General features: G+C 47.7%; 1 protein-coding gene across 1 annotated transcript in view; it reads right to left on the bottom strand.

The window, feature by feature from the left end:
- Positions 1 to 3,942: 3,942 nt before the first annotated feature.
- The window catches only part of LOC143366589 (RNA-binding protein MEX3B-like), a 58,990-nt gene continuing 37,811 nt past the window's right edge, over positions 3,943 to 25,121 (bottom strand). The window contains exon 2 of the mRNA XM_076807726.1: positions 3,943 to 9,636. Within this exon, the coding sequence (XP_076663841.1) occupies positions 8,660 to 9,636 (977 nt within the window). The 3' untranslated portion in view covers positions 3,943 to 8,659. The remainder of the gene's footprint in view (positions 9,637 to 25,121) is intronic.

Genomic DNA, 25,121 nt, shown 5'->3' with positions numbered 1-25,121 from the left:
ATCATCTATTTTTCTCTCTTCTTCTATAATATATACTATATATTCAAATATTTCCATATATATATGCATCTATATATAGATATATATATATATAAGATTCGATATATCTACAATTAAATTTATTAACCTGCATCATTATTCTTTTTCTTTCTTTTTTTTCCTCCCCTTTCGTTTTAGATTAACCCCTTATTACTCTGTTGCCTACTATACTTCTAGAATTCTCCCTTAACGATTAGTTATTATTCTTTGAGATATGTATCGTCGTGTGGGTGTACGTGTCCTGGCAAATACTCTCGATTTCTCGCGTTGCCGTTTCACCCTCGGTTCGTCAATCTTATGTCTCTCCCTTGTTTTAAGCGTTCGCGCCCTAAAACAGCGCCCGGCTCGCTCGCGGAGTTTGCGGCTTGTGGGGGGGGGGTGAATGGGGGCGAAGAATTCGACGGGCAAGGAGACTGTTCTGTTCGCGGCTGTGTCCTACCCCACGATATACCCTCGATCACGCGAAACCGTCCCCCCAGGTCTCCTCTCTCTTTTCTCGCGCTCTCGTCATCCCGGTCGTCCCCGAGCTCGCGCCACTTCAACGCGTCTTCCCATCGTCGTTCTTCACCTCGGCCTGCGTCGCGGCCCTTCCTTCCGGTGCCCTTGTATATACTGTGTGTGTAGGTGTGTGTGCATGTGTACGTGCTCGTGTGTTACGCGTGCGATCTATTCGTTAATCCTCGACGAAACTCGCGCGACGCGCCAAAGGACTCGTGTCCCTTTTTCTCGTCTCGTCGTTTGCTTTTACGAAAATGGCAGTTATCGGTCACAGCCAATGGCTATATCAATAATCATTAATACATTACGCTTTAATACGATTACGATTAGTTAACCTTATAGACGCTTTATTCATTTATACGTTATTTATAGTGGTAAAAATGCCTCCTACGGATGAACGCGCTACGAGGATACACAGCACGCTTGCTCGCTCGGGGGTGGGGAGGGATACGCGTGTTCGTTGCGATTGAACGTGGAGTGGGAGACTCCCTCTCGTCCCTCGTGCGTCGAGTCGCGAAGGAAGCTCGCGAATCAATCGCGTATCGACCACCGGAACGGCGTAATCGCGGATCGAACGATCCACCGACGTGCTCTGCTATTCTTTGGCGCTCGATTTCGGACCGTGCTAAGCGGGCGAAATGTGTCAGACTCCTCGTCCCTTATCGATCCGAGACCCCCTCTCGTCGAGGAGTGGTGCCGGCGCGGTCGTAACCCATCGGTCGCCGACGAAATTAGGAGATTCGGGCGTTAAACCACGTGCCGCGTTAATATCGGGTTCCGTGCCCCCGGCGTCTTTTTCTTTATCTCCGCCGAAGTCTCGGGACGCTGGTTTCCGCCCGACGGTCACGCGCGAGGACCTGCGACGCGTGCTTCGGCGTGGAAAGCGCGAAAAAGAGAGAAAAGAAAACAAGGTAAAGAATCGTGTCGAGTTGGGCGTCGCGGCGAGAGAAACAATTAATAAAACAATAATCAATTTTCCAATATACTTTTAATACACTTCACCTTTTTTGCTCGATAAAAAAATAAGACTTTAATACGTTCATATAAAACAACGAAAAAAATAGATTAAATAACAATACAATAATATACGTACGCTACCTTGCGATATTTATAAAAATATATATAATATATATATCCATTTACATAATTTACTTATAGATAATAACTCTCTCTCTCTCTCTCTCTCTCTCTCTCTCTCTCTCTCTCTCTCCCCCTCCCTCCCTCCCTCTCTCTTACTTTCTCTCCCTCTCTCTCACACACATACTCTCGAAAGCGCATAAACAATTTGAAATGAGACAGAAAAGAAAGAAAGGAAAAAACAGAATATCGAGTGGAAAGACAATGGAGAAAGACCACGCCGCTGGTTTGCTAGGAGTACCCTGTGTCTGACACATCATTGGCCGCTACTACTGGACGCGATCCAGCGTTAAGTGAAGAAAGGAACTGAAAGGTCAGACGACGTCGGCGTCTCGCGGCGATCCGCGGGTACACACCGCCCCTCCGGAAGACGATACGCGACGATCGTTCCCCAGGTAAACTTGTCCACCTCCGCCGATCGATTCGGATGTCGGAGAGCCTCCTCCTCGTTGAGTGCGTCATCGAGACGATTGATTCGCGAGCGCGGTGGGTGTGTCGTTACAAGTGTAGTCATTCGAACGGAAGTTATCCGAAACCCGAACGAAGATAGACACTAAGCTAACCATCCGACCCCGCGCGGGGGTAACCTAGACGAGATCGGTACAGATCGACGAAGAAGAGTATAGACATTTTGATTCACGTATGGCACTGCATATCTTCCTTCCGCTGTGGCCACGATATACACGGAAGTCCTGCGCGTCGATCAGCAGGTAATCGACGACGGTGCACAGACTGAAGAGGAAGAACGACGCGCGCCCGCTCGATTGCCACGCGAAAAAAGTTCCTCGAGGAGGGTGGGCCGGCGATCGTCGCACCCTGGCACGCGACTCCGCGCGATTCGACGCGATGGAAGAACGGGGAATCGGGGTGTCGCGATCAGTTCAGTTCTTCCTGCATCCTCGGCGAATCGGTGGGCGGTGAATGGTGTTGGTCGGCGCGTTTCCGCCCGTCCTCGTCGCGACTAGAACGATCGAAACGCTGGACGGACAGAGCGGTGATCGGCGACAGCGTTATCGGTGGGGGGTGTACAAGCGGGTGAACCGGATCCAGCGCGAACGCGTGCACGGAGGCGACGAACGATGACGATCGCGGGGAACGATGACGCCGAGACTCTGCCACGATTATGTCGGAACCTCGGCCAAAGTGAAGGCTGCCTGACGCGCGTCGTTTAATCGTTTAAGTTTAAGTGTTGCATCTAGCAGAGTCGTCCCAAAGTCTAGCGGAGGTTCTCGACAAGCTTTCCCCGTTTCTTTTGCCCTGCCGCCCTCGTGGAGCCCGGGACCACCGGTGTACCGTCTATCGAGACCGCGCGTCGTGAGAGGGGGGTGACATCTGCGCGACGATGAACACGGAAACCGCTGGGATCGCGAGCTTTCCGAGACGTTCTGGGTGACTCGCTTGAAGAAGGCCACGGCTACCAGAGATCATCCGGAGTCTTCGGAATCGCGCTCACACTCCGTTCTCCATGCACACAACGTTCTCCGCGGTTTCGCCCGAGCGTGTCGGCGTTTCGCACGCGAGCCGGGTAACGAGCTGACGCCCTCCGAGTTCTGGCAACCCCGCCCCTACAGTTCTCCTCCCTTTTCCACGATTCTTTTCCATTTCTTTTCTCCCATCCTCTGCTGTCCACAGTCCGCGGGAAACTTTCAACCACCCACCCATTTACCACCACCATTATCAGCTGTGCGCTTGGGTGGACGCCAGTGTACAAGCGTAGGCTACGCGCGTAGTCAGGGCCCTCGGCTCTTTCCTCCTCGTCCGCGTGATCGTTAAGTCCGAGTCTTCTTCTCGGTGGTAACGCTGCGGCCTGGGATCTGGCGCCAGCACGCGCGACCGAGCGTGTGCCACGCGTGCGACACGGACTCCAGCCGCGGCGTATCGCTCGTTAATCCCGGCGAAAAGAAGAAGACGATGAAGAAGAAGAAAGAGAAAACGCAAGAGCGAAAACTCGCGCTAGCTTCACCGCTCGTCAACCCTCTCTTCCTTTTACCTTTCCATTTACCTTCCACCATCCACCTTTTCTCCGCCCTCACCCACCCACCCGTTTGCTCACCGTGAATCGTGAGAATCAGATCAGACTTATGTAGCGAAGTTAATGAAAGATTATCTGGCATGATCTACATATGCATGTACGCGCACGCCTACCGTGTTTTCCTTGTTCTTTTTTTTCCCTTTATGTTTAATTATTATAACCTGCGCGGCGGCGTCCTCGTATATTCGGAACGTAGATGCTAAAGAGAATACCTATAAATATAGTTTATATGTATATATATAGAATATAATATAATATAATAATATAATAATAATATAATAATATATATAATATAATATAATAATATAATATATATGTTTATGTCATCACCGTACCTTTTACGCATCTTTTTCTCTCTCTCTCTCTCTAATTTATACTTAACATAGAAAAAATATAGAATTTACTTTGCCTCGAACTTAAATATAATAAACCTCTTTCTCTTTCTCTCTCGAGCGTCGATTATAATATATTTATATATATATATATTTATATAAATATACGATTTTTTTTTATTCGTGTGTCTGTCCGTGCGTGTGCGCGTGTATGTGTGTGTTTCTTCTTTTCGTGCAGGTGTGTCGTTAACGATGGATACGCGTTGGATTGCGTTCGCGCGTGTCTGTCTTTCAGTGTTTGAGCTTGCGCATATGCATCTGTAATGTTCGCGTGTACGTGGCCGCATAAATTCATCGTATTTATACGAGTGATAAGTATTCATGCGTGTACGCGTGTGTGTGTACGTGTGTGTCCGAGATGAGTGATGCTTCAATATAGTAACAAATAATTAATATACACTCGCGCGTAATCACCGCGCGTCTCTTTTACTTTAGCCCGCGTGCGCACGCGCGATCGTGCGTGCAAAATCAACGTACGTATGCGTGAGAGACTGCCTGTCCGTGTGTACGTGTATTCTGTGTCTTTTCATTTATATGTTCCTGGTTAACCGGTTAGCAGCTTGCGATAAGAACGCACTGTTTTGTCAAGAAGGAAGAGTTTTCTTTTTTTCCCCCCCGAACGAAGAAAACGACACAACGGGGGGGGGGGACGAAAGGGTGGTTGGAGGGATCGCGGGTTTCGGAGATTGATTGGGGGAGCGTTCGAAACGAAAACGCACGGCGAACGAAGATACCTAAACGAACTAATAAAAAATTAAAAAAAAAAACATTAAAAAATATAGAACGAAGGGGGTGAGTCTGGGTGAGAAACTACCGAGACACCCGCTATACAGAGCTGCGGCTCGAACGATCGAAAAAATATCCTCTTTCTCTCCCGCCATCCGTCGTTACCGGATGGCGCGTATAATATATAATATATATATATATTTTTTTTATATGTAATATGTATTAATAATATACCTCGACTTGTTCGGAGCTGCGACTTGAGCATATCTTCGTTTAAAAATGGCAACGATTGACAAGAAGTTTCGACGATTAAAAGAAACGAAACAAAGGACGAAGTGCAAGAAATATAACAAGGGGAGAATTGTGGACGAAGAATACGAGTAAAATCAAGTATAGGAAATCGAAATCGAAGTCGTAGTCAGTATAAATATTAAAAAAAAGAAACAAAGAAGAAAATAATTTAAAAAAAAAAAAGGAAGGGGAGGGGCCGTACATTTGGACGGCCCTTCTGGCTTCAGCTTAACAGCTACTAGTATAGTTTCCTCGGCCTTTTTCCTTTACGTAAGATCGCGAAAAGTATGCGGGGCACGCGACTCGTTCCGCTCGGGGGCGGTCCGCGATCGTTTGTCCAGCTTCCTTTCCTTTCCATCTCGAAACACGATTACGCGAACGATAACGCGACGTTTGCGGTGTCCAAACGAAACGAAAGAAAACAAGAAGAATAGTAAACAGAACACAGAACATAGGGACACGTACCGGCCACCCTCTCGTTTTAAACGAGGGACGAGCACCCGCGGTTCGGGAGCCTTCGCCGTCCCGACGTCACGGGGCTCGTCCGCGACGAATGTCCGCGAGGAAGGACGAGAGAAAGGGGGAGGAGGATGAAAATTGCGCGGGAAGAACGAGAACGAAAAGACCGTGAGTCGTCCTTCCTCCCCCGACGCTGTCGAGTCGCGAGAGGGCCGCGGTAAAGTGACACGTATTATACAGCGTCCGATATACACATCTATGCGATACGATAATGCAATATAATAGAGAATATAATTACGACTCTTCAAAGAAAAGCTAAATGTACACGGGTCGTCGATCCCTGCGTGAAAGATACGTCGTATTTTTTTTCGTTTTTTTTTTCTTCTTTTTAGTCCTTCTTTGAAAGAGCGAGTTATTACTCGATTATTACTCTAGGGTTCAAAGAATACGGTCTGCGGGAGAAGCGGCTTCCCCGAGGGGGTCGGGTGGGGGGTGGGAGGTCGCCGCTCCTCTTTTCCCTTGTTCTCGTTCCTTCAGCCATGTTGGGAGAGCCGGTTCGCGCGTTCCCGCGATTCGCCGTCCTTAAAACGTTTTGTTTCCCTTAAGCGCCGTTCCGTCCACCCATTTTCATCTCTTTTTTTTTTCTCCCTTATAATTTCCTTACAATAATTTCATTTGTTTTCCCGGCGCGTGCAGCTGCCCCTTACCACCCGCCGTCCCGTCGACGAAACGCGCGAAAAATACAAAATCTAAATCTCCTCGATAAAATATCATATCCCTCTTACTGTCGTCAGACTTTTTCCTGACACCATATATATATATATATAATATATTTATTCATTTATGTTTATATTTATATATATAATATATATATATATTATTAATATTATTATTATTTCAATTGCTATGTCGCTTATATAAAGGTAAGATAATACTCTAGTAGCGAGGGAGGCTGGGTGGAACGGGGCACGCCGTTTTTTTTCATTTTTTTTTTTTGTTTTTTATAATACTATCATCTAAGTGGTTTCACGCGGCAGATCGAGGGACACGTGACCACCTCTCTCGGCCCTTTTCTCTTGCTCTCACTCCTATAGTGTCACGTGTGTCCTGTACGATGAGATCGACTGTGTCTGACTGTGCTGTATGTACGAGTGTTCTCGGTGTGAGGTTGCGTCCGTGGGGCATGATTATTTCGGTAATCGTTCGGTGCGGTTACGTGCACCGAGCTCGCAGGTCTCGGGTGTCCCCGTCGCGTCGCTGCATCCGGCCGATGGGAGCGCTTCCGCGCGGTAAAAAAGTAACTGGAGACGATGTTCGACTATGTTTTCCTGGTCCGAGACGATCAACGCAACAAATCAATCGCATCGCTATGAAAAACGTTGAAACTTCGGAAGCTCTTTCCCATCGTCGGATGCACGACCGTCTTTCTATCTCGCTCTCCTCCACTATCCTGGTGTTCATCTTTCAGATCGTTTCACTGGTTCGCCACCGAAGCACGCCCCAACGATCGCGTGACCTAACTTACGAAACGATCTGCCGCGAAGATTTTACGATCCGGTACCTAACAGAAGGTTTTTTCGTCCGCGACGTCACCGAGATTTGCAGCAGTTTGTTTTGCGAGCGGGAAGAACGATCGTTTTTTGCTTGATTGGCCAGGCGCTCGTAGGGCGCACGATAGGGCGCAGCGATTCGGAGAGCGAACGACCTCGACTGTGATTGCGCCACGGAAGCGCCACTTTCTCGTGAATATCAGAGGTTGCAATTTTCATTAAACGTTCAACGCGATAAATGGGACGTCACGATGATTGGTACGCTTTTCTAAATAAAAATATAGAGCTCGTAGAAATTGTCTTCCTCAGTGTTCCGAAGCACCTTTGATTGATAGTGTTTCATAATGTCGTAATGGAGTACCGCGTAATAAAAATTACAACTCCGATGCCACGAGCGGTGCCGTTACACGGTGAAAGAAGGACGATATTCGGAAATCCACGTAAAAGTTACGAAAGTCTCATTGTCATAGGTATCTCTAAGAACGTACGCTCTTATGGATTGTCAGTTATATAAAAGAACAACGGTTTCTAGCTAACTTAATTTACTCGTCCATTTCACCAGTCAGGCTGCCTTCGATTCCATAGAATTTACGTAGAGAGAAACAAGCAAAGACGGAGACACGAAGTGTACCGCGAATGTAACCAATGAATGGAATGTTACGAAACAATAGACGCGCTTTAGAACAAGACCAACTCAGTCTAATCCATTTTTCTCCGAGCGATATAGCGTCTCGGCGATCAACGGACTCTCGCCACCGACTGTGCATCGACCCACCCAGCCCGCGAGAAACTTTTCCCGATAGTTCGAGGGCAACCATAAACGCGAAAAGCCAAAAGGAATCTCCTTCTCCCACGGTGTACAAAGTCGACGACCGATACGACACAGTACGATGCGATTGGTCGACACAGTGTGGCTCGCTGTTTCGTTGCGATCGCTCTACTAGTAGCGTACCTTGCGAGCCCGGTGTTCACGCATCGAGGGGGGCGAAATATGATAAACGATGACGGTGAGTGAGCGATTAGTATGTTTCTCTCGTTCCGATACATAATCTCGTGGAACTTGAAAGCTGACTTCGTTGTATCCGGTCGGCGGGAACGACGCGACAAGGGCCATCGGGGCATTCCCAGCGCGTAGAAGAAGAGGTTTATTGGCAGCAGTGGAATTGAGACATTGTGCGCGTCTGCAGCCACCACCCCCCCCCCCACACGCCCCGACGTGTCCGCGTCAGGTTGTTGGCGCGCGGACGGTTGGCGCGAGCTGTTATACGGAGAAATACAGGGTTGAGGAAGGGTTGGTGGTGGGCCGTTCTCCAGCGCCGTCGTTCCTGGATGAGCCGCCAAAAAAAAAAGTCGAAGAGCAGACATTATCAATGGGTGAGAATCGGTTATGCGTTAGCCGCTGTACCCAGGTGCCGCGACGCAAAAGAGCCACAAGAGATGTATCTCTGTCGGTAGGGGGGGCTCATTTTCTCTCTTGCTCTTGCTCTCTCTCTCTATCTCCACCTTCTCAGCGTGTATGCGTGGCAAGAGGACGTTTAAGAGAAGATACGAAGCGCCTGTAAGACGGGCCTGGAGCATACGGGGCAGCTGGGGTCGGGGCTCTCGCAGACCCGATTGCCGCAGTCCAGGCAGAAGTGATTGTGTCCGCATGGCACCAGAGCAGCGGTGACCTCCTTGTCGCCGCACACCACGCATTCTCGTCGTCCACCGCCGAGCAGCGAGTCCGTGGGCGACGCTGGGCTCGCCGAGGCTGGCGGCGATGGCCTGGAGGGTAGCGCTACTCCGGGGAACGACCAGATCGAGGACGCGGACGCTGCTTGGGATTCGAATGACGGCGACTCCCCTAGGCCCTCGTCCCTCTCCATTCCTGCACCCCAGATGGCCACTAGCTCGTTCAGTCCAGGGGCACCGGAACTGCTCGACGAGCTGCTGCAACTTCCGCTGCTGGAGAACGCGCCGCTGGAACCGTTCGAGCCGTTCGAGCCTGGTGGATCGAGGCAGCCGAGGATAGAGCCGAGACCGCCGCGGCAGAGCGCGCTAAGTAGCTCCGATTCGTCTAGGCTCGGCCCTGTCCCGGTTCTCAGGGCGATGTGCGCCTCGATCTCGCGCCTGGCAGCCTCCACGCTCTCCGGCAGCCCGGTCACCTCGAACACCGGCTCCTTGTCGCGGCTGGGCGTCACTATGTAGGTGTGCGTCTGATGCTGGATTCTCTTGATGGTCGCGCCCTTCGGCCCTACCACCAGACCGACCACTCTGTACGGGACTCGTACCTGAATCGTCACGTGGCCCGGAACGGACGCCGGCGGTCCAGGAGGCGCGCCGAGCAGCGCGCCCAGCGAGCTCTTGCGCGATGCGCGGATCTGAGAGAAGTGCTCCGCCGCCGAGAGAATCTCGCGTTTCGCGCGGGCCACGTCCTCCTTCCGGCCTGTCACCACGAACACCGGCTCCTCGCCACGCACCGGCGTCTTGATGTACGTGTTGGTCTTTGCTCGGAGCGCCTTGATTTTGCAACCTGCAATCAAACGTACAAACACCTTTTATCAGTAACTCTCCCTCTATTAACGCCACGCAATATAAGAGTATAAGAGTACAACAGTATGGCAGTATAACAGTATAAAAGGGTTCGAGTGCATGCGGCTTCGTTAGATTCGTTTCCTTGAAAACCACCAATGCCTGACTATGTACGGTTACGATCACTGAAAAACTTGAATCCAACCTATCCCCCTATGCGACCATCGGTTTCTACGATTAACTTGGATTATTGCTGGAATCACACCACGCTGCAAGTGGCCTACCGAGAGGAGCAGTCTTTCTCATGACGCAATTGTCTGTACGCGAAGGTACACACCGGACAGTGCACGTAGAAGTCCTTACGGTACGAAAAAGGAGAAGGCTGGAAGCGGTGGGATGCCCGCGGAGAAGGAAGAAGAAGGCTAGAAGGTGGAGAGAGTGCAGGGTGCAGGAAACTGGAAGGAAGGAGGTCCCGACCCGGTCTGGTCCTCGGTCTCGCAGACTCTCTGGCCTTGAGCCGGCGCAATGCTAGCAATGCAGGTGAACCACTCTTCTCCCTTTCCTTCTTTCACCCTCAGACTTCTCCTTCGTCCGTCTCGGTCCACGCCTGCCTTTCTCCTTCCCGCGGATCCTTCGCGGCTTCGTCCTTCTCTCACTTTCCTCTCTCTTTCGCCAACCTCCCTTTCATTCAGTTCACTCTCTCCTTCGGCCGGCAAACGCCAGAGAACCAACGAACCCCGCGACACACACGCAGACACGCACGCACGCACGCAGCCACCGAGCGCGGTTCTGTGTTTCGCGCATACCATTCGTCTTTACGTTCCTCCTTCTGCCGTTCTCGTCGCGATTCTACGCTCATTAGCCGGCTCGTTTAATTGCGTCTGCAGACGCGGTCGCTAATCACGCGACGAGGTCAGAATTCGGAATAGAATAGCAGCGAGTCGATTATCGAGGTATATCGATGCGCACTATACCTGATCCGTTGCAATTCTGCAATACTTGTGCTTCGAATGCTTGTATCGGAAACGATTGTCGGGGAGATCGAGCATCCGTGATCAGTTTATAGCATGTGCGTACGTGATTAAGTACGAGGGTACAAGAATTCATAACGGAGAGGGAATATCGCGGTGTTCGTTGGGTTTCTACGTGTCAAGGATATTAGGGGAACACAAGTCCACAAATAAGTAACTATTTAGGGGAGACCGGGGCAAGTTTATACGTTTTTAAACGATTTTATTCAGCTTCGATCCTCTGTTTGTGTGTTTGTATGGTTCAAATCTGGCAACTCAAATTTAACCCACTTCCAACTATCCAATTGTCTTGAAACTTTGCAGACGTGCGTAGTATATCACCATCGAAATTGAAGTACAAGAAAAGAATTATTTTTTTAGTTTTTATTGCATTTTAATTTCGTTTTTACTACATTTTTAATAAAATCGTTTAACATAATTTTGTTTTATATATTTTTTTCAGTTTTCAGTTTTTTCATTTTTGTTTGAATTAAGTACTTAATAACAAATATGCTAAAATAGACTTTGGCCCTTCTTCTTTAATATATTGTAAATGAAAAGTTGAGAAAATACATACAAAATTAATGAAAAAATGTTATTTGGAGGATGGTAAAATGTATCAACTTACCCCACTGCGGGGCAAATTGATACATCTGTAAAATATCCGTTTAATGAGTACAGGATGGATGTCTGGAATATCCCACTTTAACATGAGGTGCTTGCTTCGTTTTATTAATGTATCTTATTAAAGCCATTTTATCTATTCCGTATATTCTCGCGCTTTGACGTAACGACATTGACGCCTTTTCTACACCGACACACGCTTTTTGAAAAATATTTTGCGGTATTTCGTCGTGATTCGTTTTTCTGGCATAATTTCGTAGCATTTTCCCAGAAATAAGAGGAAAAATTCAATTAAAGTAGTCGGGGAAAATTGATACACTGCATCAACATGCCCCAGAGAAAACGTATCAACTTACCCCACAGGAAGTCATTATGTACAAACATCTCCATAAAAAAATGTGGAGTATATAAACAAAATAACAAAACGTAACTAAGGTGAATGTCCCAATTTCTGCTCATTCCGTATTTTTCTTATTATTATAAGCGTCACGTTTGTACTGTAGTTACAACAAAATAATTCTAAATTATTTGAACATTTACGCGAGTGTTGCACGAGCTGAGGCTAATCAAAGTGCAGCATGAGCAACGAAAAACTTTTAAAATGAGAGACATTTTCTCTATAAAAACGAAAACAGTTAAAAATGGATCGCTAATGCCAAGGTACACAGACGTACGCTGGATCGTAGTAAAGAACTGAACAACAAGCTTCGCATATCTCGCACACAAGGAGCTACATATATACAGTGTCGAGATAATTCGTCTGTATCAACTTGCCCCGGTCTCCTCTTCCATCAAATAAGCTACCAGACAGTGGAAAATATATCTATAACTGAACTGGAACACGTAGGTAACACAGACTCCTGGTGGAATGAGCTGTGGTGTATTTCATTGTCCGGGATCATCGATGCAATTCCGATTCCGCGGACAACGAAAATAGCCCCTAAAGGCTGGGGAAAACTACCGAACACGATCTCGCAAACAATTACCCCCAAAGCTTCGCGTTTAATCCAAACATACCCTAAATACTTGCAATTCCGTTCTCGTTCGCAAATAGAAGTTCACCACCTCCATAAGGGAAGCACAAGCAGTTCGATATAAATTCACCTATCATACACCTTGCCTCCAGAAGAATCGCTCAAAGCGAACAAAAACGTGTAAAAATAGTACGGAACAGCCTATCGACCGTGGTGTGTCGGCTGTACGGGGCATCAGATAGCACCGGCCACCCCTATTTACTCGATCGGAACTGGCAAGGCAGGTTTGCACCCTTCTCCGGGCATAGAAACTTCTCGAGGACGTTTAGGGAAAAGATTTGTACAGGTTTGTTTGACCGGGCATGGAATCGCGGCGCGACAATGTCACGGGCGTCCATGGGCTCTTCAGGGACGGTCGCTGCGGCGCAGTCTTGACATCGATACGGCCTTAACCGCGCCACATGGTCCCGCGTTTCGAGGCGATCCATCGCCAGAGGAAAGGGGCGCGCAACACGCAGCGACACGCATCGAACCATAACGACGAGGTCGTCTCGGGGGCGTGAGCATAATTACAGCCGTAACGAGCGTAATTTCTCCGCGGAATTCCAATGGATTCGGGGAATGCCCGCGCGGAGGAGCGTCGCGCCTCGTCCAGCGTCGCAAACGCGCTGCCACCACTGGCACCGCAGACGCGGCACCATTAACGCGCGAAGCGCGGCCGCGACCGGGGAATTGGGCGGTTTCGTGATACCGGGACGAGTCTCAAAGCCGTCTCTGTTCGAGCACGGACTAAAAATTGCAACGGGGAATAAATTGCGTTAGCGTGGAGAAGGCAATCTCGTAACGGGGAGCGTGACACCGCTAGCGACAGAGAAAACGCACGTCCCCGTACCCACTGGGGTAAATCCTGTTTCAGTTTCATCGATCACGCTTTATTTTCGGAACCCCATTGTACGGCCAACCTTCTCCCGTCTCGTTCCTTCCTTCCAGCCGGTTTACCTTCGGCGATTATATTCCATTCAGCGGGTTACACACCTCGCGCACCTCTCCTTTTAACTTTCCCCGACCCTGAATTCAGTCCTCGGGCACATGGGCCCCGCGCGAATTACGTCTCTGTAAACCTTCGCGGTGCGTCTGGAAACGAGACGACGGAAGTAGGTAAGTTTCGAGGAAATGAATTCGTAGTAAAGAGTGGGCGAACTGGTACTTCATCCCTCTGTCCTCGCATCAATGCAGTCCCATCGAAATGAAATATACCGTCGAATATAAAGCGTCCTCGGACAGATTGCGGAGTAAGTTTTCGTAGATTGCTAAGATTTGAATATATTTCAGCCGTGATATTTCAATGTACCTCAAAGGATTTTTCGAAATTTTGAAAAATGTCGATTTTACAGCTGTTTGAAGTTAAGGGCTAACTTTTTTTCAATACATTATAGCTATGGAAGTAGTAAACGGATGGAGATGAGCTTTACGGTGCTTATAGAGAAGACATTAAAGTTTTAAGAAAAAATTATTTCAGTTTAAAAAAAAATTTAACCAGTTTTGTGTAATTATTTTAAACAAATGCAGGTTTTTAACATCGACCGCGATTTTAAAAATCTGAAAAAAGGAGAATATAGTAGTTCTATCCTTCCCCTGGATTGACAAATTTTCAAAAATATGGACATTTTAAAATAGGTCTTGTAAAAATTGCCGAAAGTTGACGCTGCGTCGCCCAGCACCGCGGTATTCGCAGCGGCCAAGCGGCTATACCTGATATTCTTATGCAGGATTTTCTTTCTCCACGACGGGACTGGGCGAGGTCTCACGATCGAGCCACGCCGTTCAAAAGGACACCAGAATGTTTTACACTCGATGACACTTCTGTGCATCGCCCAAAGCTGGATAACGGCAGAAGGGTTGCCGATTTACGAGAGAAACACGTTCCCCATCAAATTCGAAACGGAACGACACCGCGCGTCGACCACTCGTGGCATCGCAAGCAGACGTATAAAACGCCGCGGGGTGTGATCGGTCGTAATTCTAGCTGGCAAATTGTTAAGACGAGCTACAGCGGCGCAAGGGTAACCATTATTATCCGTAATCTGAAGAAGCATAAATTTGCCCAAAGGATAGTGGCGCGGCTGCCCCGGGGCCCCGAGTAGAAGACCAGGGAGAAAGACGTAGCGGAATCGGGGGGAATCAGAATTAGGGGGTAGGATGGAGCCGCTCTGCGCTCGCGAGCCATCGTATCGCGGAAAGCGTGGAAAACAGTGTTTACGATGGAATCCCGATAAATTGAATTAGCCGCGGCCAACGACAGCAAATCGGGTGCCGTTAATTGGCCGTACCTCGGGCAGCGTAATTGGTTCGATTACAGGACAGGGTAAAGAGTACAGTGGTTCGCCACTTAAGTAAGAGTGTCACATAAATATCGAATTATAAATGTGAATTTAGTAAATTTGAAATGGAAATCAATGTAAATAAGTACGAGAAACCCCGAATGATCTAAAAATAAATAGAGTTTATAAATAAAAGTCAAGAATGTATAAAAATATACAAAAAATGTGTTGACTACGAAGAAATATAGTTATTGGCATGGTCATGACAGTAGTTGTCCGATCGGTTCGACAGTGATTGGCCGCTATTTGACACATAATATAACCTAAAAGAAAATGTTATATGATTTTATGATAGAAATGGGATTAAAATGATTCAATAAAAATGGATATATCTTATGTATGTATGTGTTTGTTAAACATAAATAAATATATTTATTCTTATACATGTTATACTTTATCAGTTATTATCTCTGACAAGGTATACTTTCTTTGGGCATCTTTCATTGCTTATAATTATTGGTTTCGCTCTTTTATTTTGAATAGTATTCTCCTTGTTACTGATTTTCTCTTTTTTAATGTTTTTCTCTTGCTGCTTTATCCAATTAATTCAACCAAATTTCATTTTTAATTAAAATTTAATTAAATAAATTTAATAATCAAATTGAATCTGAAATCACCAATTAAAATTCAAATCTCAAGAAACTTAAAATATAACTATACAATGTAACATACATAATAGTACTTCTTCTTTTTTATTTAATTGTACTATAACTATGTAAATTTTGAATCTTTTTTAATAAATAATTTTTTTATAAAGTTTTGACCGTTATTTATCAATATCTACAGAATATGAGAGATATAGTTATCACAAATACATTAAAATATTCCCAAACTTTCAACTGTACTCTTATTATTTTTTAATTGAATCGCTATAATTTCCAAGCTGTAAAGCCGAGTCTCCTATCTGCTTTTAAATATAATCACAGTATCTAATGAGTGGAGAAATATTGATTACAATCGAAGCAAAAAAGTACAAGGAATATGAATATGTTCATTAAAAAAAAAGCATAACATTGATATTTCTTTATATTTTTTCATTTCTCAAAATAGGGCCAATCACTGTCAGGTGGCCACTGTACTCTTTACCCCAAGGCATCACGAATTTACGTACGTCGAGGGTGAAACGATCGCTGTCGCGTGTCACCGAGCGTTGCCCTTAATTACAACAAGTCTTATGTATGGGATTCGTGCTGAGCGAAGGGAACGCGATATTTCATGGCTTTACGAACACCTTTGCACCCCCAATTAGGACTCTTCTGAATTGTATCCCGAATGCGTAGGTAGTTCCCGAGAGAAATAGAAGATGAACGCGCCGCGAGTACGTCACATCAATCGCATGTCGTATTAATTTCGCGCCGGTGGCTGGGGTTCCAGGATACAACCAATCGTACTATACACGTTAAGATAATTGACTAGAAGAGTGACTCTTTAGACACATGGAGCGAAGAAGCACCGAATCTCTTCGGTAGCGTGTAGGGGAAAAGCCGAGCGTTCAAACTTTTTGATTTACAGCTGCATTCTATTCCCTGAGGGGCAGCGATGCTAATAATGCTTGAGCAGGACGCGAGAAGGCAGATTCATGGACAACAAAGAAGATGTTGATCGCGACTCGAATCGCTAGCAACGCGTGCAGGCGTTACGTTTGGACGCGTAGTCGCGCGTTAGCAAGCAGCCACGCAGCAGAATTCCCGTCTATCGGCGCTTCTCCCTCGTTCCGGAAATTCGCCTAGGGCGAACCTGGGCGGCTCGGTTGGCTAAATAACTCTGGGAAGGCAGGTGGACGAAGATCGGTACACCGACAGGAGCGGCTCTCACAGGCACGCGAAGAGCCGACGAGGCACGAGGAAAGGATAGAAAGAAGTGGAAGGTAGAGGAAGGCCCAGCGCACAGTGGTAAAGAAGAAGAGGAGGAAGAAGAAGATGAAGAAGAAGAAGGTTGCTCCTCGAAGAAGGTGGCTGCTAACGCGACGGTGGTGGTGGTTCGGATGGAGGAAGAGGAGGTGGGGCGTGGGTCGCAGACAGTTGAAGGGCCGCGGCCAAGGTGAGGCGAGACGGAGAGAAGAGAAAGGGAATGAAAGACAGAGAGAGAGAGGAGAAAAAGAGGCCCCGTTGCAGAGAACGTAAGGCGCCTTTGCCTTTGTCTGACACTATCGAAGGGACCAGCAGGACGAAAGAGAGGATGGAGACCGTGGACCCCGAGGAGCAACTCGGGCCCGATATCCTTTCCTCCTTTCCTCATCGTCGAATTCTTCTTCTTCCTCTTGCTCTTCTTCTACTTGCACGCGCCTCGAAATCGCAACAGAACGGAAACGGAGTGATAAGGTCTCTCCTGCAGGATTGCTTCGATCGATACGATTCACGATCGCCGGACCATAGAAACCTACACCGAAACACCAACGTGTGTCGTACCTCTGATCGTACGAGCACGCATATTGGACGTCTCGTTACGCGACGAGAGCCGCGGAGTATCGTTCTGGAAAACGCTACTCGAGCGCGTCGAATGAGAATGCAATTGACATCGTTTCGCGTCCACGCTCGCGACACGTTTCTCGCCTGACGCGTTACAAAACCGGGTTCATTATTCCGTCGATTTCTTTCTTGCTCGACCGAGGTACCATTCACGTAGCCGATGCACGTGAACCACGTGGCTCCGTTGTTCTCTGACGAAGTACAATGCCGAGGCAAAGCCCTCACCGGCAGAGGAGAGTTTTGGCCCTTCTATTCCCACGATACGTCACTCTCTTTCTCTCTCTCTCTCTCTCTCTTTCTCTCTTCCTCCCTCTCTCCCTCTGGAATGACGTTGCTGAAATCTGCAGCAGCCGCTGGTAGCAGCAGCAGCAGCAGCAGCAGCTCCCCAAAGGCCGCAGGATCAATAGCTACACGCCTCTATAGCCGGCAGCTGCATTATACACGCGCCTCAGAAACTAGCGGTCATAGTGCACCACACGCAAACACATAGACGCTGGCGGTGGGCTGCGTTATCGACAGATTTGCAATATCTACGCTCAAGTTGCCAAGCTCGTTACCCTGAAACGACGATGATTCCTGGAACCATTATCGGGAGATCGACCCCCGTTCGGCTGGCGATCGATATCGAGCCCCCCCCCCCCCTCGATCGCCTATGAAATCGCTTCGAGGATTCCAGTTCTTCGGGCATTAGAGAACGCGTCGCGGAGATGCGTTCCAGAAAAGGAAATTTCCACAGGAAACGGCCAACTCCTGCCGGCTACTGTGCTTCGCGGAAAGCACGCGAGGTAACATTTTTGAGCGAGGGAGAAGAAAAAACATGGTCCAAGAGGGACAGGAGCTGCGGGGGCCATCTGCTCTCGTCTTTGCTTTAATTACAGCCACCAAATGCCTGGGCCGAGGAGGGGCACTCGTCTTTTCCTCGGCGACTCGCCGACGACCGTGGGCGGTATCGACGGTGCCCCGACCCGAAAAGGACCGCAGAGAATCGGAATCGTTCGTTTCCCTCTCGGTTCACTGATTTAAGCTCGGCTGGCCACGAACGTCCAGCCCAGTTCCTTTTCAAAATTCATATACTCGATGGGGATCGTTAAAACTAGTGTTCCTGATTTCTCGATATTTTTTCTTTCTTGGGAAATGAGAAATTAGATCATACTTCTTGAGAATTCTCGAGAATTCTCGAGAAGTTGAACAACAATATTACAAAATTTATATTTATGAAATAATGTTGATTTATCAGACACAAGAAAACTTTAACTAATTGTTCATTCTTGTCCAGGTTGCACAAAACTTGTATAAATGAAAAAACAGATATTAAATATAATTGAGTTTTATTTAATACAAAATTTGTGCAAAGCGAAACATTACTTTTTTGTTTTAAAGTAGGTTTTTAATCTGTTTCTTTTCTTTTTGAGTGGATGTTGGGTTCATCGTATGTAGCACACGCAAAAGTTATGGTAAATTGAGTGTTCTTCTTCCAGTGGAGTGAAAAATATGAAATTCCTATGTTAAAGTCCGGAATTTATATTTTTCTTGGTTGATACTAAATTCTTGGAGACTCTCTGCGATTGCTAACTCTAATTGTTTTCTTAATGGTAATTCTTCATTTTGAGGATCCGTAAGTTTTTCAGTATTTTCTGTTACTGTTATATTTTCCGAAAAGTCTAGCTACTTAGAATTTGTTTTGCCGTTTTATACATATCTGTCTTGGATATTAAATGAAGAAACGCGTCTTTTGAATCTTTTTGAAGAGATTCTGGATTACATATGCAAAATTTTTCTAAGGGATACAATAATTTTGTCTCTTCTTTTCCATATTTTTTCTTTCCCAGCCCCAAGAAACTCATTACTTAATTCAGTAGGTATACAATTTTTCTAAATTGTTAAATAAGAATTTAAGAGCACCTTCACCAGTAAATAATGTCGAATCTTCTCTACTGAGATTTTCTATTGTAATTCATATAGATTCTAATGTTACTAATAAGACTTATTATAAATTGTAGATGTGTTTATACTTTCGCGATTTCCTAGACTTGAGTTTCTCGAGAAAGACAGTATTTCTCGAGAAATCAGAAATAAGCAAAGTTTAAAATTTCTCGAGAAATTTTCAAAAAAGAATTCTTAAGAAGGAACACTAGTTAAAACGTCAAACTACCGCCAAAATGAAAATGTCCCGACACTGACAGTAGAATCTGAGACATCGAGCCCAGAAGAGCTTCTTCTTTCGATTTCACGAACAAGAATGTGAAACAATGTCGGATGAGGTACCTACGAGGATCAGGGTTAAGTTTATTTAGGACCTCGCGCGGCCCTTAGGTAGCGGTACCTACCCCTTTTGGCCTCCCTTGGACGATTCGGCGCGTCCGTGTCCGTACGTCCGCGCTCGTGGGGCACGAGCCGCGCGCGGATATCACGAGTTTCTCAGGCAGGTCAGTGAAACTGCGCCGTCAAGTTGAAGGCCAACACCCCCACAATGCAACGGCCGAGTACCGCCGCTCTCGCCCCACCACCGACCGCCTGATCCTCAACCACTTTATCCTCTCCTCCCCTACCGCGCCTTTCCGTCCCTCTGCGCGACGCATCCCTCCCCTCCCAGCCAGTGCAAGTCGCCGGAACATCCGAGGAAACTGCAATAACGCCGATAAAGTCGCGACTCGACGCCACTGCTTCTCACGAGCGCGCATCGGCTCTATTCAACGTGGCGCGTCGATGAGAACTGACCAGGTCGGGGATCCAGATATCCTCGAAAGCAGTGACCCTACTGTCTGCGAAATGAACATCTTCCCGGCCAGGAGCGTCCTTTGGGAATGACTGAAGGCGAGTTATTAACTGGTTCCGCCGCTCGTCGACGACTTAACTGATAGGCGTAAAGGAAGACGAAGGGACTTGGCACAACTGCCCCACACTTGATTACTGCGAGCGGATTACATCCCGGGTAGCCTTCAAGGTTCCATCGAGAACCTGAAATTCCAGGCGGCATTGAACGCGCTTGCATCGGGGTTCAATTCGTGGTGAAAAATGACGATGTCAGGAAGAAGTCAGCAGCCTTCGACGCACCGAGTCACCGTGATATCCAGCAGTTTCCAGGAAAACCAGTCGCCGATTGGCCCCGACTTTCAGCCAATCGCAGGTGTCCTTTGAAAGCAGGCGCTGCTGAAATCGCGAGCGAGCGGTCACTCCTGCGCCGACCACCGAGCAGCGTGGATCTATTGCGCAGGTGTGCCGGCGATTCTTTCTCTCTATCCCTCTGTACCTTCCTCCCATCTTTCTTAACCATCGACTCCCTCCTCGGCCCTCTTCGGCTCCCTCCCTGACCCCTCTCGAAGGCCAGAAATTCCAGCCTCTTCTCGAAATAGATCGATGACACTCGTCCGAACAATCCCGCGCGCCAGTGCACGCATCGTGCGCGTATGCGCACGCGCGGACGCGCTACGCGCTCCTATCTGCATGCGTTTCCTACCTACAGGGTGAATCTAAATGGGTGTCATAAAACTTGCAGGCCTACTCCAATTGCGAATCTCCGAGCGAAGAAGAACCGTCCACTCGACGCGGATCTGCAAACCAACAGCGCCAATGCTCAAACGCACGCAGAATCTGCATTCAACTCCGAATGCAATCTCTGCTGGAACTACTAAATAAATTTTAGTTCGACGAGCGGTTGCGAAATTAATCACGGAATACCTGCATCGGTCCACGAACTTCAGGGGAGTTTCGTCCCCTTTAACGCTTCGTTAACAGGAGCAACAATAGTCCTCCGGCCCTTTTCGCTACCCGACAGAATTTATGCCGATTCTAATGGAAAAAGATCTCTCCCCCGGGACGCTGGCCTGTTAGCTCCGAAACTTACGGATACCGGTCGTAAATTTTGTCACAGCCATTTAGGCTCACCCTGTATATACGGTGTACGTAGTAAGTACACATGCAGGCGCGCGTGTCTCACTCGCCGCGGCTCTCTCGGGGCCGATGTCTCTGAAATAACCGAGCGAGGCTCACTCGCCGGACAGGGGAATAAGGTGCAATGCACGCACCCGTTCACCGCGATGCCTCTCTTTCTCCTGCGCCGCCCCCTGGCCCTCTCTCTCTCGCTCCTTCCCCGTCCAACCGACTCCGTCCTTCTCCCTTTCTCCCGCTCGCTCGCGAGTGCACTCTGCAACCGCAGTTGCATCCGACAGTGTCTCGAATGGCAGTGGAGGTCACACTATATTAAGATTGAACTCCACTGACACGGCCGCCCAACTGCGTTCATTCTCCTCCTACTCCCTCTTCCTCTCTCTCTCTGTCTCTCCCCCGATCAGCCTTTCTTTATTCCCCTTTCCTTCCCGTCCACGCAGACCCGCCTCCCCTCTCTCTTTCACTCTCTATTTCTCCTCGATACGCTCGCTGTCCGACCCGACGCGTCTCGTTCGTTCCATAGAGAACGTTCTGGACGCCGGAGTACACATATTGCCCATCCCTCGCCAGCAGCAAAGTCGGATTACGGAGGAGGGTCGATCGTAGATCGCTGGAACCGAGGCGCAAACCCGTGTGTCGTTGTCGGAGGCAGAAGAGAAAAAGGGCGCGAGGGAAATGGCCAGCAGCTCGGTCACGCTGCAACGAAGGACGCGCTCGCTCGCCTGAGAGCCGAGGGACTCGCGGATGCGCACGAGTGCCCTTGCAAAGACGATATGGTAACCGCGTCCCTGTAAAAACCACTCGGAGAAAGCGTGCACCAGGTGCCTAGCGTGGCAATTCAGAGCCCATTGGCTTCTCAACTGTAACGCAGCCAACCCTGCCAAACTAGGATCCTTCAAAGCAAATAGTTTGAGAAACTCGATGTTTTCTCCATGGCGTTCGGTTACAAACTAGGGTAGACCAGGGCGAATCGGATCACTTTGAGTTTGACGGTAAAAAAATAATAGTCAAACATTCAAAAACTAATTTTTTGTTATATATTCGTGACCGGTACACCTTTGGCTTTAAAATGAATATATACAAATTAAAATTAAACATAAAAATCTTACTTTTATAATAAAAAAAGGAATAAGGGAGGAATATCCGATTCGCCCCGAAACTTGGGGCGAATCGGATCACCCAAAAATCTCTGAAAAAAGTCTAATTTTAATAACAAATCTTTTGAATTAACTTGAAAAAATATAATTCAATAACAATGAGAGCAATTGACACTACTTGGCACATAGATCGCAAGCATATTGTCACTCTGAAATTTGCCACTTTATATTTTTCCATATCATTAATTCTGGTTCGAGATAGACCCTCTGGTTTTCGAATTGTTATATTCTTGTTTCTTTTCATAAATTTGTGGAACCAGTCTTCCCCTGCCATCTCTTTCTCTGTGTTAAAATTATGTTTTAAACCACGATGTCTTACAAAATCAAAAACGTACTTCCGGACATTTTTGGGTGTAATACCGAATCCGCGACTTGCTAAATTAATTAAGCGATCAGCGAACTTCTTTTCTGTCTCTGGATCCATCGTTGGCTGTCCACCACGACGCTTAGTTACACATTGCGAAGAAGTTACTCTCCTTTGTAGACTTGTGTAAGGTACATCATACATTTCTGCAGCTTGACGTGTAGTAATTTCTTTAGATTTTACTTTTATCACTGCTTCTCTCAATTTTTCTGCACACCATGATCCTTGATCGGTCTTTTTTTATGTACGTACGAACCATCTCTATATAAATAATTATAATATTTATAATCATACAAGTACTCGAATGAAGAAAAAGACTGATCCGATTCACCCCGCATGACGTGATCCGATTAGCCCCATATGTAAGGATTTAAAAGTGAGTAGATTACAGAAACATATTATGATGTAATAGTCCAAAAAAAATATATGAAATACTAAATTTGAACACCACGCAGGCTAATAATAACAAACACATTTAAACTTTCAAGCTTACCTTGTTATTTTAAACACGAAATTACAGATTGCGTAGGTTAGATTCGGTACGAAATTCTGACATTCGCATGTGTCCGCCTCACTCAAAATGTGTGCCAGCACGAAACAATACCTTACAAAAATTGACGGGCTATTGCGTTTGGTGCGGGAGAGGGCCACGATGTACTCCGAAGGATCGGAATGCTCATTTCTATCGCGATGTAAGAAATATGGACTAAATTCTAATTTTGATCCGATTCGCCCTGGTCCACCCTATGTAGTTGCCCAATGAACTGACCGTCGCCTTTATTTCTGCTCCAAGAACTTCTCGTTTCTTCGGAGGCTTATTGCTCGTGGAAACTTTTAAGGGACGCAATCATGGATACGTCTTTTGCGCGTCAGAACGTTCTCTCATTGCTATTTACTCGGATTATCGTGTCCCATCGGGGCGGAACACACCTCCGAGGTCAGCGAGAAAACGTCGGGAGCTTCATCAATCTTCGGGTCTAATCGCCAGCCTACACCCAACACGGAATATCGATTTTCCAGCGGGCGCTGGGAGCGTTAACACCTCGGACGCATCAGCGGAAGCGAATTACGATGGATCGAGTGTCCCTCTTTCCATGAACTTCGCTGGATAACGGCATTTATGCTCGTCACGATCAAATTGTTTCGCGCTGCGACCAATTATCCCGTCACCGCAGCGGTTAAAACTGCCTTTATCCGCGACTACTATGGATTCGCTGGAAGACCACGCCACTTCACTTGCCGCTGCCCCCGATTCCATTCCCTCCGACCGGGGAAACACCCTCCACGAGCCAGTTTAATGTCCCCGAAGAGCGGCGCGGGCACTCGCGCGCAGGGAACTGAATCATTTTACAAAACACGACACGTGTACTCGAGCGTCGGTAAATTCTTCGCGGCAGGGTAAACACACGCCTGTATAGGTTTACTCGACATCCTCTCCGGTAGTTTCGTGTTTCAATGAAAAGATTTACAAGAGAATCCACTCGACGAGCGCGGCGCGCCGTCTCGGCGGGGTTCTTTCACCTGAACAGGAGTATCCGAAGGTATCGATATATCCGCGGCAAATAACGAAACCCTCGAGACGCCGCGAGAGGAGGGCGGCGGCGGCGTCGTTAAGCCAGCGGAGGAGCAGCCAGTAGAAAATCTAGCACGGGTCAGACAATGCTGCTACCTGTTTCCTCGAGGAACCACGTCCCTCCTCTCTCCAACACTCTCGCCTGGTCGAGAGAGTTTGAGGTAGGTCGATCGACGAATGACTCACCCTTCGGTTTCTCTCCGACGATCGGGGAGAGCCACTCTTGGCCGTGGAGCGGCTTCCACGGTGGGCACACCGCGTCCCATTATATCCGGCGTCGGGCTCATTAATATCGTGACATCCAATATCGTGTAATTATAACCGAACCGTTGTCTCGCGTATAAGTCCCGCTGGAACGGGCACACTCGTAAACCGATAATGAATCATCGATCAGGTTAAACGCGCGGCTCGTTATATCGCCCCCCTTTCTTCCATATGGGTCTCGCAAGGGAAGAGCTCAGCGACCTGAACGAGCCGTTCCGTTCCTCTCGAACGGAATCGAGCCTGAAACGTGGCAGCCGAGGGCTATCGGTAATCCCGTGAAATATAATAAACCAGATTTCCCAATAATGAGTAGAGCAGAGCAGAAGCGTGCATAGCACGCCGGAGGCAATGAATACGTATCGACATTTTCACCGGTTCCGCCGAGAATATCGCTCGGTAACGCGATAATCGCATCGATCAAGTACTATTTACCATAAAACATCGCCCGACAGTTCCTTTTCCTAAGCGCGCAGGTTAGGCCAGGAGTTTCCGCTCGGAGCGAAGCCAGGATAAATCGATTACAACGAAACTGTCCCCTGACCTGGAAGAACGGGGTGGGAAGGGCTCGCAACCCCTGGAATTATGGGTACGTCCCATCAGCTGTGGCTCCAGCTGTAGTCTACTTTGTATGCAAGAAGAAAAAGCATACACGTTAGCCGAGGGGAGCGCGGAGGTCAGGCGAGGTCTGTATCGACCAAAGACCGCTCTCGCCATTTTCTGCGTAGATGAAATACGGTCCCGAGAGGGCAAATAAAATGGCGCGGGGCGCCGATCAGCCAGCCA

This window comes from Andrena cerasifolii, chromosome 3 (assembly GCF_050908995.1).
Source record: "Andrena cerasifolii isolate SP2316 chromosome 3, iyAndCera1_principal, whole genome shotgun sequence".
Lineage (NCBI taxonomy): Eukaryota > Metazoa > Arthropoda > Insecta > Hymenoptera > Andrenidae > Andrena > Andrena cerasifolii.
The sequence above is the reverse complement of the archived record's forward strand: the minus strand, read 5'-3'. Positions and strand labels throughout refer to the sequence as shown.